The sequence below is a fragment of the Haliaeetus leucocephalus genome, unplaced genomic scaffold, assembly GCF_000737465.1.
Source record: "Haliaeetus leucocephalus isolate CR32 unplaced genomic scaffold, Haliaeetus_leucocephalus-4.0 Scaffold802, whole genome shotgun sequence".
In the NCBI taxonomy this organism is placed as follows: Eukaryota; Metazoa; Chordata; class Aves; order Accipitriformes; family Accipitridae; genus Haliaeetus; species Haliaeetus leucocephalus.
Genome location: NW_010973238.1, coordinates 3,586,862 through 3,600,762, shown reverse-complemented (window position 1 = coordinate 3,600,762; position 13,901 = coordinate 3,586,862). Strand labels below are relative to the sequence as shown.

Here is a 13,901-nt window from a genome sequence, read left to right as displayed (position 1 = left end):
AGCCTCAAATATGGATAATTCACTAAGCGGATAATTTTGAAGTTGCTATGGCAGGGGGTCCCCCTTGTTTAAATAAATGCGCATGTTTTTCAAGACACTTCAGCAAAATCAATATTTCTGTCAAAAATCTTTAAATATGACATTTCTGACAAGCTCATCCTCTCCACTGTGGTTTCGAAGGCTGGTTGTTCTCATGTCACTCCTCTTATCTCACTCCTTTATTGAAGCAAGGATGTTAAGTCTGCTGCCATCCAGGGTGTACCATAAAGCTCTGTTTGCCACAGGCTTTAGCCTGGGGAGTGGGTTCAGGACGTTGGGCTTTGTTAACTAAAACATGTCCTTTATTTTTTGTTTGTTTGTTTATATTTTACTTTATATTGTGGGTTTTGCACCTGTGACTAAGTATATTCTTTAGATGTGTAAAAATTTATTAATAAAAAGTCTTTAAAATACTGTGTCTGGTCAGAATGTGTCTGTCTGTAGCCAGGTCTGATCAGCATATGGTGTGGGGCAGTGTGTTACAGTAATAATGCATGAGAAGGCATAATTAGACACTTGTGCAAGTCTTCTCTCAGTAAACACATTGTAATTGGTACCCATGCAGAATATTTTGGAAGTTTTTTTGCTCCTGCCTTTAATGAATGGTAAGCTGGTGCCTCCTTTACTCTGAGTTACAAGAGCCTGAAACATGGGTGGTTCTGGTTCAGAAGTGTACGGGTGGTTCAGTGTCTGGAGTATGTCAGGCTTAACTTGACTTTTACCATCTTTATAATCTTATTATACATAGAATAGGTAAAAACTAGCAAAAAAATCATGACTTCTGCATATAAAAGATTTTAATGGTGTAAATTTTTAAACTCTTAAAAAGCAGCTTATTCTTTGGACAAGTCCATTCAGTTTTTTGCATGCAAACTATTGCCTTGTCAGAGACTGCAATTAAATAACTTTTTGATGACTGGTTTTAATTGAATCCAGATAATCACAAAAATGCATCTCTCCAGTGTGTGTAAAACACAGATTCCAAAATAAAATTTTTTATATAAAGCTTGAGGCTCGGATATTTTTAGGACAACTGAGCCCCTGGTAGGATGATTTGTCAGAAGTGATTTTTGCAGGTGTAGGATCCACTATCAAGATCCACACAGCTGGAGCACAGGCTTGCCTTTAAGGCTTCCAGCTCTCCCATTCTGAAACCAGTTGGCATTGGTTATGCAACATACAGCATGACTGTTTTGTTGCTGGAACAAGTTGGAGAGGACAATTATGAAAACAGACTTATTTACATTACAATTACAATCCAGCAATTTCTGGATTTGGGTGGGGGCCTACAATCCATGTTAACATTCCCTGCATTCAGACTTCAGCTGAAAACATGATGAGCCAAGTGCTTGCACCCTTTTTAATTTTAAACTGGGAGTGCCTGGGTGTGTGGAGGCGATGGAAGCAAGCGTCTTGCTTTCAAGCTGTCCTGCGTGGCTGATGCTGAAAAATGCACCAACAGAGATGTGGTGGTCAGAGAGAGTTTGTCAGAGCCAAACCTTGTGGTTCTACATGCATGAAAGTCTGTTTTTAGTGTCAGGACCTTTTGAGTTGGACCTCACAGCATTACAGTGTGAATTTGGGGAGCTTACAGGGTTTCAGGTCAGAACAGTGATTAATAGAGGCTGTATCTAAAGGTGTGCTTCATGCAGATAGAGTTTTAACTCGAGTTTCAGATGATAGTGGCAAAGTCTGCCTGCTGTCTTCCTAGATTAATGGAAAGCTGTCCAAAGCAAACAGACAAAAATAGAAAAGTCCCAATTCCAGCCAGGTTTAAATCAATAATAAACACAGAACCAAAATAGAGTGGAGGAGACCTTGAGAGAGAACTGACTCTAACAAAAATACTAATTCCAGGAAAAATGAATGGCAATGAAAGTCTTGCAGCAGGCATGTGTGGATACAGTTCAGAAATCGCTTACCTTTTCTTAGAAGTGCCTTACCATAATGGGGAGGTCTGTCTGTACAAGGGTGAATCGTTCTGTAACAGTTAGCAGGATAAAAATGGGGAGACTTTCTTCCCCCTCTCGGATTTCTGGTATTAAATATATAGAGAAGTTAGTAGGGATTGCTCTGCAGGCTCTGTGGGAAGATCGCAGAGATCAAAAGCAGTGTGGTGTAGGCAGGACAGAGCTCTCCCTTTTACAGACACGTTCTCAGACCTCTGTGTGTGTTCCCTGGGCGTGGGGAGTGGGAACCAGCTGTGCTGGAAGAGCACATGGGGTGCGGACGGTGTAGCTCTCCATGCCAAGCCCCTGACTGACCTCCCAGAAAACCCATCGTCAGGGTACCGTGGTCCCAGTGCCTTTACCAGAGCCACAGTGCATTTTAACGGCACAGTCCATCAAGGGCACTAAATCAAGCGTAGAATAGATGCAGAGGCTAAACAGTAGCCTCTCACAAAGCTTTGGAAAGATTTATTTCATTATGGACCTAACCCTCAAAATGCTGGCAGAGTGAGCTCTGCCAGTATGGCCCAACACAAGAGGGAACGGCACACAGGGCCCATGCAGCCATCCCGCTATGGGTTCCTATTGCACAAGCCCTAGGACTCTGCTGAATCCATCTCTTTGCAGTCTAACTTAACCTCTTTAGAAAAACATTTGGGTTTTGTTAATGTTAGCAAAGGGTGGAGGAGATCACTATGACCCTGGTTAAACTGTTACAGTGGTTGATTACTTATGTTAAAACATACATTTTAAGTCTACATTTTGGCTTCATTTTTCTGTTGTTGGATCTTGTTACGTCTCTGTCAGACCGAGGAATTCAGTATCTAAGTGATTGCTCTCTTTGTGCTAGGAGACACTGGTCCAGTCATCCTTTGGCCTTCTTTGATAGGCTACATGGAAAGACTTCTTAAAGCCTTTTATTAAAAGGCATATTTTCCCATTCTTTTATCATTAGAACACTGTTTCAACAGTTAATTGCTGAGAGATGTACTTTTATTTCTCTAGCCAGTTGAATAGACTAAGGACTTTGTAGTATCTAATGTCATTAATGACAGAGGTAGTTTTACTTCAAACAGAAGCATTCTTCTTCTAGGTGTTATTAACCTTCCTTATATTAAGTATGGAGTCATTAGCACAGATCCTGCAAAGGTAGAAATCTGATACAAAGTGCTAATTCTCTGCCCGCACAATGGAAGAGAAGCAAAGTGTTCTTCTCGCTTAAGAGAGAGATCAGAGGCAACGCTTAAGTCGGTCAAATACCAAAATGGTCACATAGTAAAATCTGAGTTCAGGCTGCCTTGAAGTGGGGATGTTGGGGTTCTTCTGCATCTTCTGCACTGTTCAGTCTTGTGCAGGTGGACTGGGGAATTTGAACCACTAAATACTTCAAAGTCTTTTGAAGAGCCAGCATTACCTTTGACTTGTCTCCCTCCTCAGCTGAGCTGAGCTCTTCTAAGACATTTACTGAACCTGACTTGCCTAATTGGAGTTAAATATTCTTTTCTTTGTGATGCCTTAATCATCTTTTCTGCCTGAAGGTCAATGCTAACTAGTCCTTTCACTGTGAGCTTTATGCCTCTATGAGAGTTACAAAAGCCAGTTTAACAATGAAGTGAATATAATGGTAAGTTCTGATATTGAACAAAAAAACGTAAAAGGAAGGGATGCAAGAATAGCCTGTGCTGTAGAACAATTTCTGTACAAAGAGATTAAATAAGCAAAACCTCTTTAACTTGCAGAAGTGACCGAGGGAGAACGTATTGAGGTATAGGAAGCGATGAACTATTTCCTTGTGGAATGATTAATTCTGGGGGTGTTTTTTTTATAGCATGTGGTCTGGGATGCCCAACTGTTTGGGTGCAGCAAGCACAGAGGGCTTAAGTAGGCATGTGTTTAACTTAGCACAGACCTCCCAACATTTGCTGTGTGTGTGCTAAGCCACAAGGTCTGATAAAGAAGAAACCTTAAGGGTATGGTCTAGCTTCTAAGCTCTGCTCCTGACATGAGTAACTCAGTCCACTTTTCTATTTATCTTTCCCTTCATTTGCAAACGTGCTTTGGAGGCTCTTTAGGGCAGAAACCATCTTGCTACCTGTGTAGGTCAGCTGTTGAGTGGACATCTGACCTTGGTCAGGTGTTCTGAGACCTTCCACCCCAAGAGCTGTAACTGAAATTAGTGCGCGGAGGAGTGCACGCATGTGAATAGTACAACTGAACAGAATGCTAATTTTTCTTCTGTTCTGCTTTGATTGGCCACATCTGATACATGAGATACATAATGGTACATGAGATAAACCTGATGGGAAAAGATTAAAAAGACCTTTTATTATTGATTGATCTTAGTTTGACAACTTCTTTTGGTTTTGTCTTTTGCTGGTTTTAGCTGCTTCCGTGCCAATGCCTTCTTATCCCAGTTCAGGCTCCGGTAGTTCCTCCAGCAGCTCTTCTACTTCCCACCTGGCATCGCCTCCTGTAAGTACAGCCCAGAAGATGCTCTGCTTGTGTCAATGGTCTCCCTGCTTGCTGCTTTGAAACAAAGCCTCTGTTTTTGCTGTCTCCTGGTGCAAGTCACTGAACGCTTTAGTTCTGCCTGGGTTTGGTTCAGTGTCTTCTCCGCTCTGTTCAGAGTTTGGATCCTGAAGGTTGTCTTTCTCTCCACAAGAAATGTTTCAATTTGCCATGGCCTATGATATGAAAATCTTTTATGAAAGAAGTTGGTATTAAAGACACTAGCTTGTCTTGGCAGAGACGGGAAGCTCCTTGGAACCAAAAACCAGTCACTAATTCAGCGTATAGCACTGCTTACCTGGCTGCAAAGTAATGCCTCTGTTTTCAAGTAAAGTCTCTGCAGCTTGACAGCACATCCACCCTTCTTTGTAAGGTGACCCTCCCACTTTCTGACCAGCATTCCCAGGCACCACAGAGGGACGTTCAGCAAAGCTGTTTGCTCAGACCAGACCTGCCACAGTCCAGTGGTCCTGTGAGAGATGATCTGAACTGGTGGTTTTTCTCTCTGGTTACCTGAAATGATGAAAACTTTTCTGGAGGGCAGAATATTAACTGACCAGTGAAGTGACATTCCTCCAGCTCACTGAACTGAAAGCTTGTTTTTGGAGGCTCTTGGTGAAAGCTGCCTTTTGACTTTGAACTCAGGAATGCTGGTGGTGTGATGGGTAAGGAAGGGAGAAGAACTGAATTTTTTCTTCCCTGGTATTACTGCTTTTTTTGCTTTGTTCTTTTGAGTTTCCCTGGACCAAGGTGTCTGAACCTAGTGTGAGAAAGGGTGAGAGGCACTATCAGAAGTTGATGTAGGTGCTCATGATGTGGGCTGGCAGAGGGGAGAGGTCTGCTCTCCTCTGAATGTTGTGTAACTGTATCCCTGACAGCTTCTTCCCTTCTGCAGCCCTAAGTAGGCTGAGGCCCTCCTGATCGTAAGACTCCAGGAATGGGTAGACGGTGTGAAAAGCAGACTCTCTCCCCTGAGCTTTCCTGGTTTGGGAAGCTTGGGGATGGTACAGACTTGCTGCCAGACCAGGAGTGAGTACCATGTTAGAAGTGTACTGCACTGGTCCCACTTTGCATTTTGAAGCTTTACTGGTGGAGGTGTACTGGTCCAGCATGTGAAAAATGCCATGTCTGCAGGGCAGAGCTAGCAAGTTGCGTGGAAGAGAGACAACTTTGACAGCTGGAAAATTCCTTCTGCTTGTATGTACTGCGTGTACAGTGAGAAAGAGTCCCCACTGGTACAGCAGGAGAATCTTTGGAGGGTGAGCAAGGCCTTAATATGGCCCAAGTGAAAGCTGATTCGAGTCTTTCTCAGCCTAAAAATGCATTAGGATAAAGACTGTGATCTACTCCGTGGGCAGTTCAGCTGTCTTAAAGCTTTCTTAAAGCATCTGGCCTCCTCCATCTGTCTGCAAAACATGAGGATTGTGGGGCTATTCATCATTTCGCTGAAGGAAGCAGAAAAATGGGACTTTTTAGGGTCTGTCCTGCCTCTGATGGCTGTGAGGTGTTCATCTACTGAATGCTTAGCCTCCTTCAGGCCTTTCTTTAACTCCTTATTAGCACTACAGCAAAACAGAGTTGTCCTGAAAGTGCAGGGACACTTACGTATGTTTTTCTGGGTGCTGCTTACTGCAAAAGCCTGAGTGGAGACTAGATGTTTAATGTTTAACAACGAAACAAAAAAAACATAACCCAAAAGAACAACCAAAACTATCTCTAAAGGCTCTTCTCTGTTTCACAGCCATACTAAATTGAATTGGTGGAAAATGCGTGGTTGATCCAGAAAGCCTTAGCAGAGGGATGCAATACCTCAAGTGAATTTTTCTTATCTGGGGAGCATCAGACATGCTGGTAGTATGTTTTGTGTAACAAAAGATGCACTGTTCTGACACGGACATAAAAGGTTCTTCCTTTTCAGTAAACTAAACAGCTGCTTCTGGCAAACTATCAGCCCTGATTTATCAGCAAAATGTTGTTTGTAGCCTTGTACAGCTCAGTTTAAAGGGTCGAGCAGAATGCTGAAGTAGCTGTGCTGAAGCTAGTGTTTATTTTCTTCTTGAATTAGCAGTCCCTTGGAGAGATGCAGCAGCAGCTGCAGGAGAAGGCGCTGGCATCTCCTACCCAGGATTCCCCCGGCTTTCTGCATGGATCTAAGGACTCTGCTGGAAGCAGCAGTAAGAATTCGTCCTGTGACACAGATGACTTCGTTATGGTCCCAGCACAGTTCTCAAGTAAGGTGGTTTCTGGAAAGGCAGATATTCTAAGTAGAGGGGGCTGTGGATGTTAAGGATAGTTACTAGAAAGTTGAAAGAGTGATTAAACCTGTCTGTTTTGACTGAATAACAGGAGTGGTTTTGTTCTCAAGCTGGAAGAGACATCTGTCTCACTGGCGAGTTTCATAGGATGTTTTGTAATTACCTTCAAAGTTGGATTTGAGAGTAAAGATTACTCAGGGACCTCAATAAGAGATTGAACCTGGAAATCCAACTGGAAAAGAAGATAAGTAGGCTCACAGGAATACGTCTTTCTCTCACAGAAGCTGTTCCCATGTCATCCTGTCTTCAGTTTCACTCAGCATCACAGTCCAAGACAGGATTTCAGCTAGCAAGCTGGATTTTACACTTGAAAAAAATCCCTGAGAAAAACTGAAAGATGTTGGATTTTTCTTCAAACATCTTAAATTTCATTTTAGCACCTCTGTGTGTTTACACTTTGATAGGAATTGCTTGAAAATATATAGGTACATAGAGGCCAGGGGCCCAGTTCAGCCACATGCCTAAGTATGTCCATGCACAAGTCCTTACTTGACCAACAGAAGGATGTTGTTCAACCTTGACCATGTATATGATGCTTTGCTGAGTTGGGACTTGGTGATAAATGCTGTGATTCCTCCTTTCACAGTTGCACTACTTGTATTAAAACAGCAATTTGGAGGGGTAGAACTGGAATCTGTGAATGGTCTCTGCTGTGCAATCCTTACGATAAGGAAGAGCTCAGCATTGCTTGTATTTTTCCTGGGAACAGCAGTGGGACCAGTATACACTTGTCTTGTGCTAGTCATGTTTCCAGTGTTCAGGCATTACGGCAAAGGCACAAACTCCCCTATGCTGTGTACTGAGATGCTGGCTCATTTGGCTGCCCTGGATTTTTGCCACTTAGGACACAGATGTTTCAAAGCCCTACGTGCAACATATGCCACTGTCTTTACACAGCAGCTAATTGCTTGCACCAAGTGGGCATATACCTGTTGCCCCAAATGACTCTGTCAGGTTTTGGTTCCCTTTCCAAAAGGAGTGCCTTTCAGCCTAAAATTTCCAAAACTTCAGGGTATAAGGATGTTGTGGTTTAACCCCAGCCGGCAGCTAAGCACCACTCAGCTGTTCACTCACCTCCCTCACAGTGGGATGGGGGAGAGAATCAGAAGGGTAAAAGTGAGAAAACTCGTGGGCTGAGAAAAAGACAGCTTAATAGGTAATGCAAAAACCACCCACGCAAGCAAAACAAAACAAGGAATTCATTCACCACTTCCCATGGGCAAGCAGGTGTTCAGGCATCCCTGGGAAAGCAGGGATCCATCACACGTAACGGTGACTTGGGAAGACAAATGCCATAACTCTGAATGTCCCCCCTTCCCTCTTCTTCTCCCAGCTTTATATACTGAGCATGATGCCATATGGGATGGTATGACTATCCCTTGGGTCAGTTGGGGTCAGCTGTCCCAGCTGTGTCCCCTCCCAACTCCCTGTGCCCCCTCAGCCGCTCGCTGGTAGGGTGAGGAGCAGAAGAGGCCTTGGCTCTGTGTAAGCACTGCTCAACAAAAACATCAACACTGCTATCAACACTGTTTTCAGCACAAATCCAAAACATAGCCCCATAGTAGCTACTATGAAGAAAATTAACTCTATCCCAGCCAAAACCAGCACAAAGGATTAGCAGCATCCACATCAGCTTCAGCCCACATGTATTTTGCAAAACACTGACTTCAGAAGCAACTCAGCAGGTCTTGGAGGAGCAGGAAATTCTACCCCAAAATCTCAGTTGCTCCAATTATATAAAGATTTTTAAGAAAATTATCTCGAATTAATCTGTTTCCGCACTTCCTTATTCCTCAGGTGATTTAACTGCTGAGGCTGCAGGAGGGAAACCAATCCAAGACAGCCTGATGTACAGCGGGTAAGACCACCAAGGCAACTGAGATGGCTTAGCCGCTGGAGCGTACTCTGCATTAGAGACTTTTGGGTTCTGGTGGATGGGAGGAAAAATGTTGATGGGAACTTTTGTTTCAAAGATAACTGTCACCTGCCTGGTTCTGACCATTTTCAGTTTGATCAGCAAGTGGCACCTGAATACCAGAGTGTATGTCGGGCAGCATGACAGTCCCCAGGGCTCCCACGACTAGACTCAGCTGGCCAGAGGGTGCTGGCAGAGACAGCTCTGTTGCTATGCTTTGTAGGGGAGGAGCAGGGTTGGTTCCCAGGCTCTAACCACTGGGTTCTTTCTATCATTCTTCAGGAGTTCTCTGGTGACTTCAGCAGGCTTGGAAAGCCAGGGAAGGACACCATCTCCTTCACCCCCGTACAGCAGTTCTCCTAGCCCATCTAGGTAAGAAAGACTGTTCAGTGGTGACTATGAAACGTTGATTAATTGAACACCCATTGGCTTCCACAAGGGGATTTTACAGATGTTGGTGTGCTGGGCAAGATCCGCGTATCTCCTTTAATTAAAGGGTAACAAGAAACACCCAAGAGGAACTCCCCAGCCGTGGGCACTGATCAGTCCCAACTATAGAGCTTGTCTCTCCTTCTGGCCCTCAGGAGGGGCCAGAAGAGAATGCAGTAGAGCTGGAATTAACTCTGATCCCTGGAGGGCCAGGGATTATTCTCAAGCAGAAAGTAAATGTACTCCACTGGCACGTATGTGCTACTCATCCCCTCTGTGCTCAGCCTGCAGAGGCGGTGAGTATTCCAGCTAAAGACCCTTGCTTCTAAATTCATGCAGTGAATTAGAGTACAACACTTCAGCCAAGGCTGAAACTACTATGGGCTCGAATTACTGGGCAAGGGGTAGGAGGGCAAATGTGGAGGAGTGTTGCTCATCTCTCCTTGCTGTTGAAGGACAGATCTGGGCCTACTTAGTTGTTTGCAGTTGCCTGAAGCGCTGAACAGCTCGTTGCACTATGTCTGTGTAAAGTAATGCTGCTATATGGGCCCTGTTTAGTAACAGAGGGTGCAGTAGGAGTAACAAGTGCAAACAGGCATGGTCACAGGTTTAGTTCCAACTAAACCAGTTGCTACAAACTTAGCTTTGGTGTTCAGAAATGTCGTAAGTGACAGCTGCCCAGTACTGCCAGTGCCTTCAGACACATTTATGTTCAGGAGACGTTAACGGTCTATGGAAGGTGGTCCCATTGACTCTAGAGCTTGAAGCTTTATGGTACGTGTTTAGCTTACAGGGAGCTTGGTGGTCTTGCTTCCCATCTCATTCTTGCCTACTGGGGAAGCAGGACAGCTTTTATCTTCTATTCCGTCAATATGGCACCTGTTGGGGGAGAACAGTTGAAGGGGATTTCACACTGGAAGATGGATGACTCTCAAATCTTTCTTAAGAAGAAAATCTAGTCCCAGGCTATGTGTTGAACACACTTGTCACATAAACAGAGCCTAGAAAATGACAAAACATAGCCTCAAAGCATACAAATTTAAAGGAGAAGAATATAGCTCAAAGCCTTGCTGACGTGATGAGATTAATTGGCAAGCATGTACTGCAGTGTGGAGTTTAATTGCATGAGGCTTCTTATGCCATTGCCCGCTAAGCTTTTTAACAGCTTATTCCTTAACTGATTCCTTTGCATTCTGGGGATCAGTCTTTATTAAAGGATTTGGCCTTGTTTCTGGACAGCAGTGAGTGGAAATTCATGGAAGTTGACTACAAATGCTGCCTACTTTTCACTGTTCGCTGCTGTCTTCACCAAACTGGCCTCACTGTATTCTGCTGGATCACAAGGCGGCAAGTCAATGTCAGCGGCTATGATTTAAACATGTTTCTGCTCTCGCTTTCTTTCCTGCTCATTCCCAGCAGCTTCTGTGGAGCAGATGCCAAACCCTCTAGTGCTACTTCTCACTTTTCTATCTGCTTTGAAGAAACACTGAAAAGTTACTTCCTACCCTGTCCAGGATGGGGAATAAGACATAAGTAATGAAAGATTGGAGCAGTCACTCTGAATCCAGAGTGTAAAGCATTATCTTTGATCTGTCCCCTGAAAGTGCTTTGAACTGGTGCCACCCAGGTATGCCCTTACTATTCACATGGGTTTCGGTGCCCTTCACTGTAGATGTCATGAGGCCCACTGGTTCAGCACCTGGCTTCACTGGTGCAGAGGAGGGCTCCTGATTTTCTCTCTGTCTTTGCTCACTCGGAAGCATCAGTGCTCCCTTTCATGTGTGGCTCTAGGCTAGCAAGCAATGCTGGATGCAGTCCAACTAGGACAGAAAGCAAAGGCTATTTTAGAGTGGCCAGCAGTGGGTTTTCCTCGGGATGTCATGGTGTACTCTAGAGCAGTTCTCCTTGTTTTTAACTAAGAGTATAAGGACTAGGCAGAATTAAAAGATGCTGTCAGTTGGGTTTTTTTTTTTCCCTTGATGATGCTTAATAAGTCTAATGAAAAGTACTTCCTTGGATGTATCCCACAGCAATGGATTTAATACCATTTTCAAAGAGCTTTTAATTACTGCCAAGTAACTAAACTCCATGTCCCAGCTTTATCTCTTGATCTTTGCAAATTTGTGGTCAATCGTAGTCTTTAAGGCTTGAAGCCAGTTAGCATGTTTAGTGTATGTCACCTCATTTGGATGCTTTCTTTTGCAACATGCACCTTATGGAGAAACCTGGCTCCTATAAGGACTTGCTATAACTCTTGGAGAGAGGGGGGATCATTTTACCAGATAAATTCTTTTCCCCCAAAGGATTTTGGCCAGATTGAAGAGATAGTGTTTGAAACGTATGTTGAAAATCGGGATATGTAAAAAGTTTGATGTTAACCCTCAGATTTCTTGGTTAAAGCTCTGTTTGCTTTGTCTGACTCCGTGTCTTACACTGATGGAAGGCAGAGACACCAAAGCCTCACCTTTTCACTGCGCAATCAGAAACCTTGAATGTCTTTATTTTATTGTATGTCAATGAAGAATCAAGGCTTCCATGCTGCCTTTTAGAGACAGACATCAGATTAAAAGTCTGTTCTCTTGGTGGCAAAAATAAGGAGGAATATATAGAACTTAAAAAATTAGTAGACATCTTGAGAGAGGAATGAAGAAATTGGAATCATGTTGTGATCTTTCAGCCTTTATGAAAGATCTTTTACAGTTATTTGGCTCTGTTGTGATGGAAGAGCGTCTTCATGTACACAGTGTGGAGATCTGCGGACACGTTCCTGGAGTTCAGCTTTGTTCAACACTGTGACCATAAACTACAGAGTACTGCTGACCTTCCCCAAAAAAGAAATTCTGGTAATGGGATGCTTTGCCAAATAAGACACAAACTCTTCTCTCTTCCCCTGTGCAAAATGTACGTTCTTGCTGAATTAAGCATCTCCTTTCATCTTATGTAAAACACTTCCACTCCAAGTGTTAGACCCAAAGAAGTGATACTTTCTGCTTCTCAGGGGCAGATCCAGGCGTGCATCCTTGACTGACAACAAGAAGACTGCAGAAGCCTTCATTACCAATAAGATCTTTCTGTAGTTGTGCAACGTCCCTGCAATTGGTGTTGGCAGTTGTAAATAGCATTGCCATGGCAATTAATCCTAGAATTCTGGAGCCTTTGGGAAAATACTTCAGGCGGCTACTTAGTTAAATGTCGTGTTTGCATGGTTTTTGTATAACGTGGTTTGTGGGGTGTGGTGTACAGGCTAAGTGTAACAGGGGAAACTGTCACCCGGGGGAATAGATATCAGACGTGAGCTGATTAACCTGCTTGGATGGAACTAGAAAGAAGTCTGAAGTTTGCAGAATGGGCCTGTCCCATTTTGTCTGTGTGACATTCTAGCTGACCTCGATGAGTATATAGATACCAGCTTCTGTCCCCCAAATTTATTCTCTCCCGAATTGCCTTCTCCACCCTGTAGTTAACTTGCAAATACTCTGATATAGACCGCAAGTTTGTATTCTCTTCCTGGCGTGCTGAGACTTTCACGGAGATGCCATTGCTCCAGCAATGCCTCTGCATGAATTGCAAGTAGCTCTTGGCAGCAAAATCTTTGCTGGTATCCTTTGTGAGCCACGAATGTTTAGCCCCTGTTCAATGATGTGCTCTTTGGCTGTGGATCTGAGCTGTTGGAAACTAGGCCAGTTGTGGCCTGAAATAGTAGGGATCCAATTTTCCTGGAGGGAGTGGTGCGCTTGGGTGTATGTTTTAACTTCAGTCTGTGGGTGGGAATCGTGCTGGAAGAAAGGTGCCTGTTTTCAGGAGATGTGTGATGCCACTTCCCTTTGATATGACTTTGAACTACCTCCCAGTATAAACCCACAACCCAAGAGCAGCCAAGGGGACGCTCCCTGTGAACGGTTGCTTTATGAAGATAAAAACTCCAATTACCTAGTTGACGGCCCACCCCTTACAAGAGGCTTTCTTTGTGTGTCTCCTTTCAACAGCCGGCCAGGTCAATTTTCTAGCAGCAAGTACGGACACTCTGTGCCCATTCCGGTCCCAACGCAAATTCATAACTACCGGCGGATTGAGCAGAACCTGCAGTCTCCCAATCAATACACCTCTCCGCGGTAAGTGCTGGGGCTGGGAGGATGGGGCAACATCAGTGCAGGGGCTCCTGTATTACAGCTCGAGGGCTGTAAAACAAACTGTTTCACAGTTTGTTCTCTGTACCTCTAAAAATTTCCCTCTGTGATGGGCTCTCCTCCTTGCTGTAGAGAGCCAGCGTGGTGTTATGTAGTAACATAGTTTTGGGGTACTTTTGTAGTGATGTTGAGGTTTATTTTGTTACCAAGTTCTGTAAATTTTATCTGTGTGCACGTACGCGAGACAGGTCCTGTCAACTTTCAGTGCAGGCTGAGCCCCTTTGAGTCTGATGGCTTTTCCCATGCCAGCTATGGTTTGGGTGTCCAAGCAGAGAACCATCCATCTGTCGGATGCCTTTATAAAGGGAAAAAGTTGAGATAAGCAACTAAAATGGATGGGGCTGCAAAACTTACCTGACTTTACCTTAATTAGTTCCTGTGGCTAGTCATACCATAGATGATGTGTCTTACATGAGTTGCATATTAATGTGGTTATGCAGCCGGGAGTGATTAAATCATGAGCAATTTATGCCTGTGAGGCAGAGCATGTTTTCTGAAGGCCATCAGGAAGACCTGGATGCCAGCCTTCAGCCGTACAGCTGACCTTCTGAGTTCAGTG

General features: G+C 44.0%; 1 protein-coding gene across 1 annotated transcript in view; it reads left to right on the top strand.

The window, feature by feature from the left end:
* Positions 1 to 13,901, top strand: part of ULK1 (unc-51 like autophagy activating kinase 1) — an 85,753-nt gene that overhangs the window by 50,566 nt on the left and 21,286 nt on the right. The window contains exons 13-17 of the mRNA XM_010581724.1: positions 4,372 to 4,460; positions 6,562 to 6,727; positions 8,609 to 8,669; positions 9,009 to 9,098; positions 13,142 to 13,267. Of these exons, the coding sequence (XP_010580026.1) occupies positions 4,372 to 4,460; positions 6,562 to 6,727; positions 8,609 to 8,669; positions 9,009 to 9,098; positions 13,142 to 13,267 (532 nt within the window). The remainder of the gene's footprint in view (positions 1 to 4,371; positions 4,461 to 6,561; positions 6,728 to 8,608; positions 8,670 to 9,008; positions 9,099 to 13,141; positions 13,268 to 13,901) is intronic.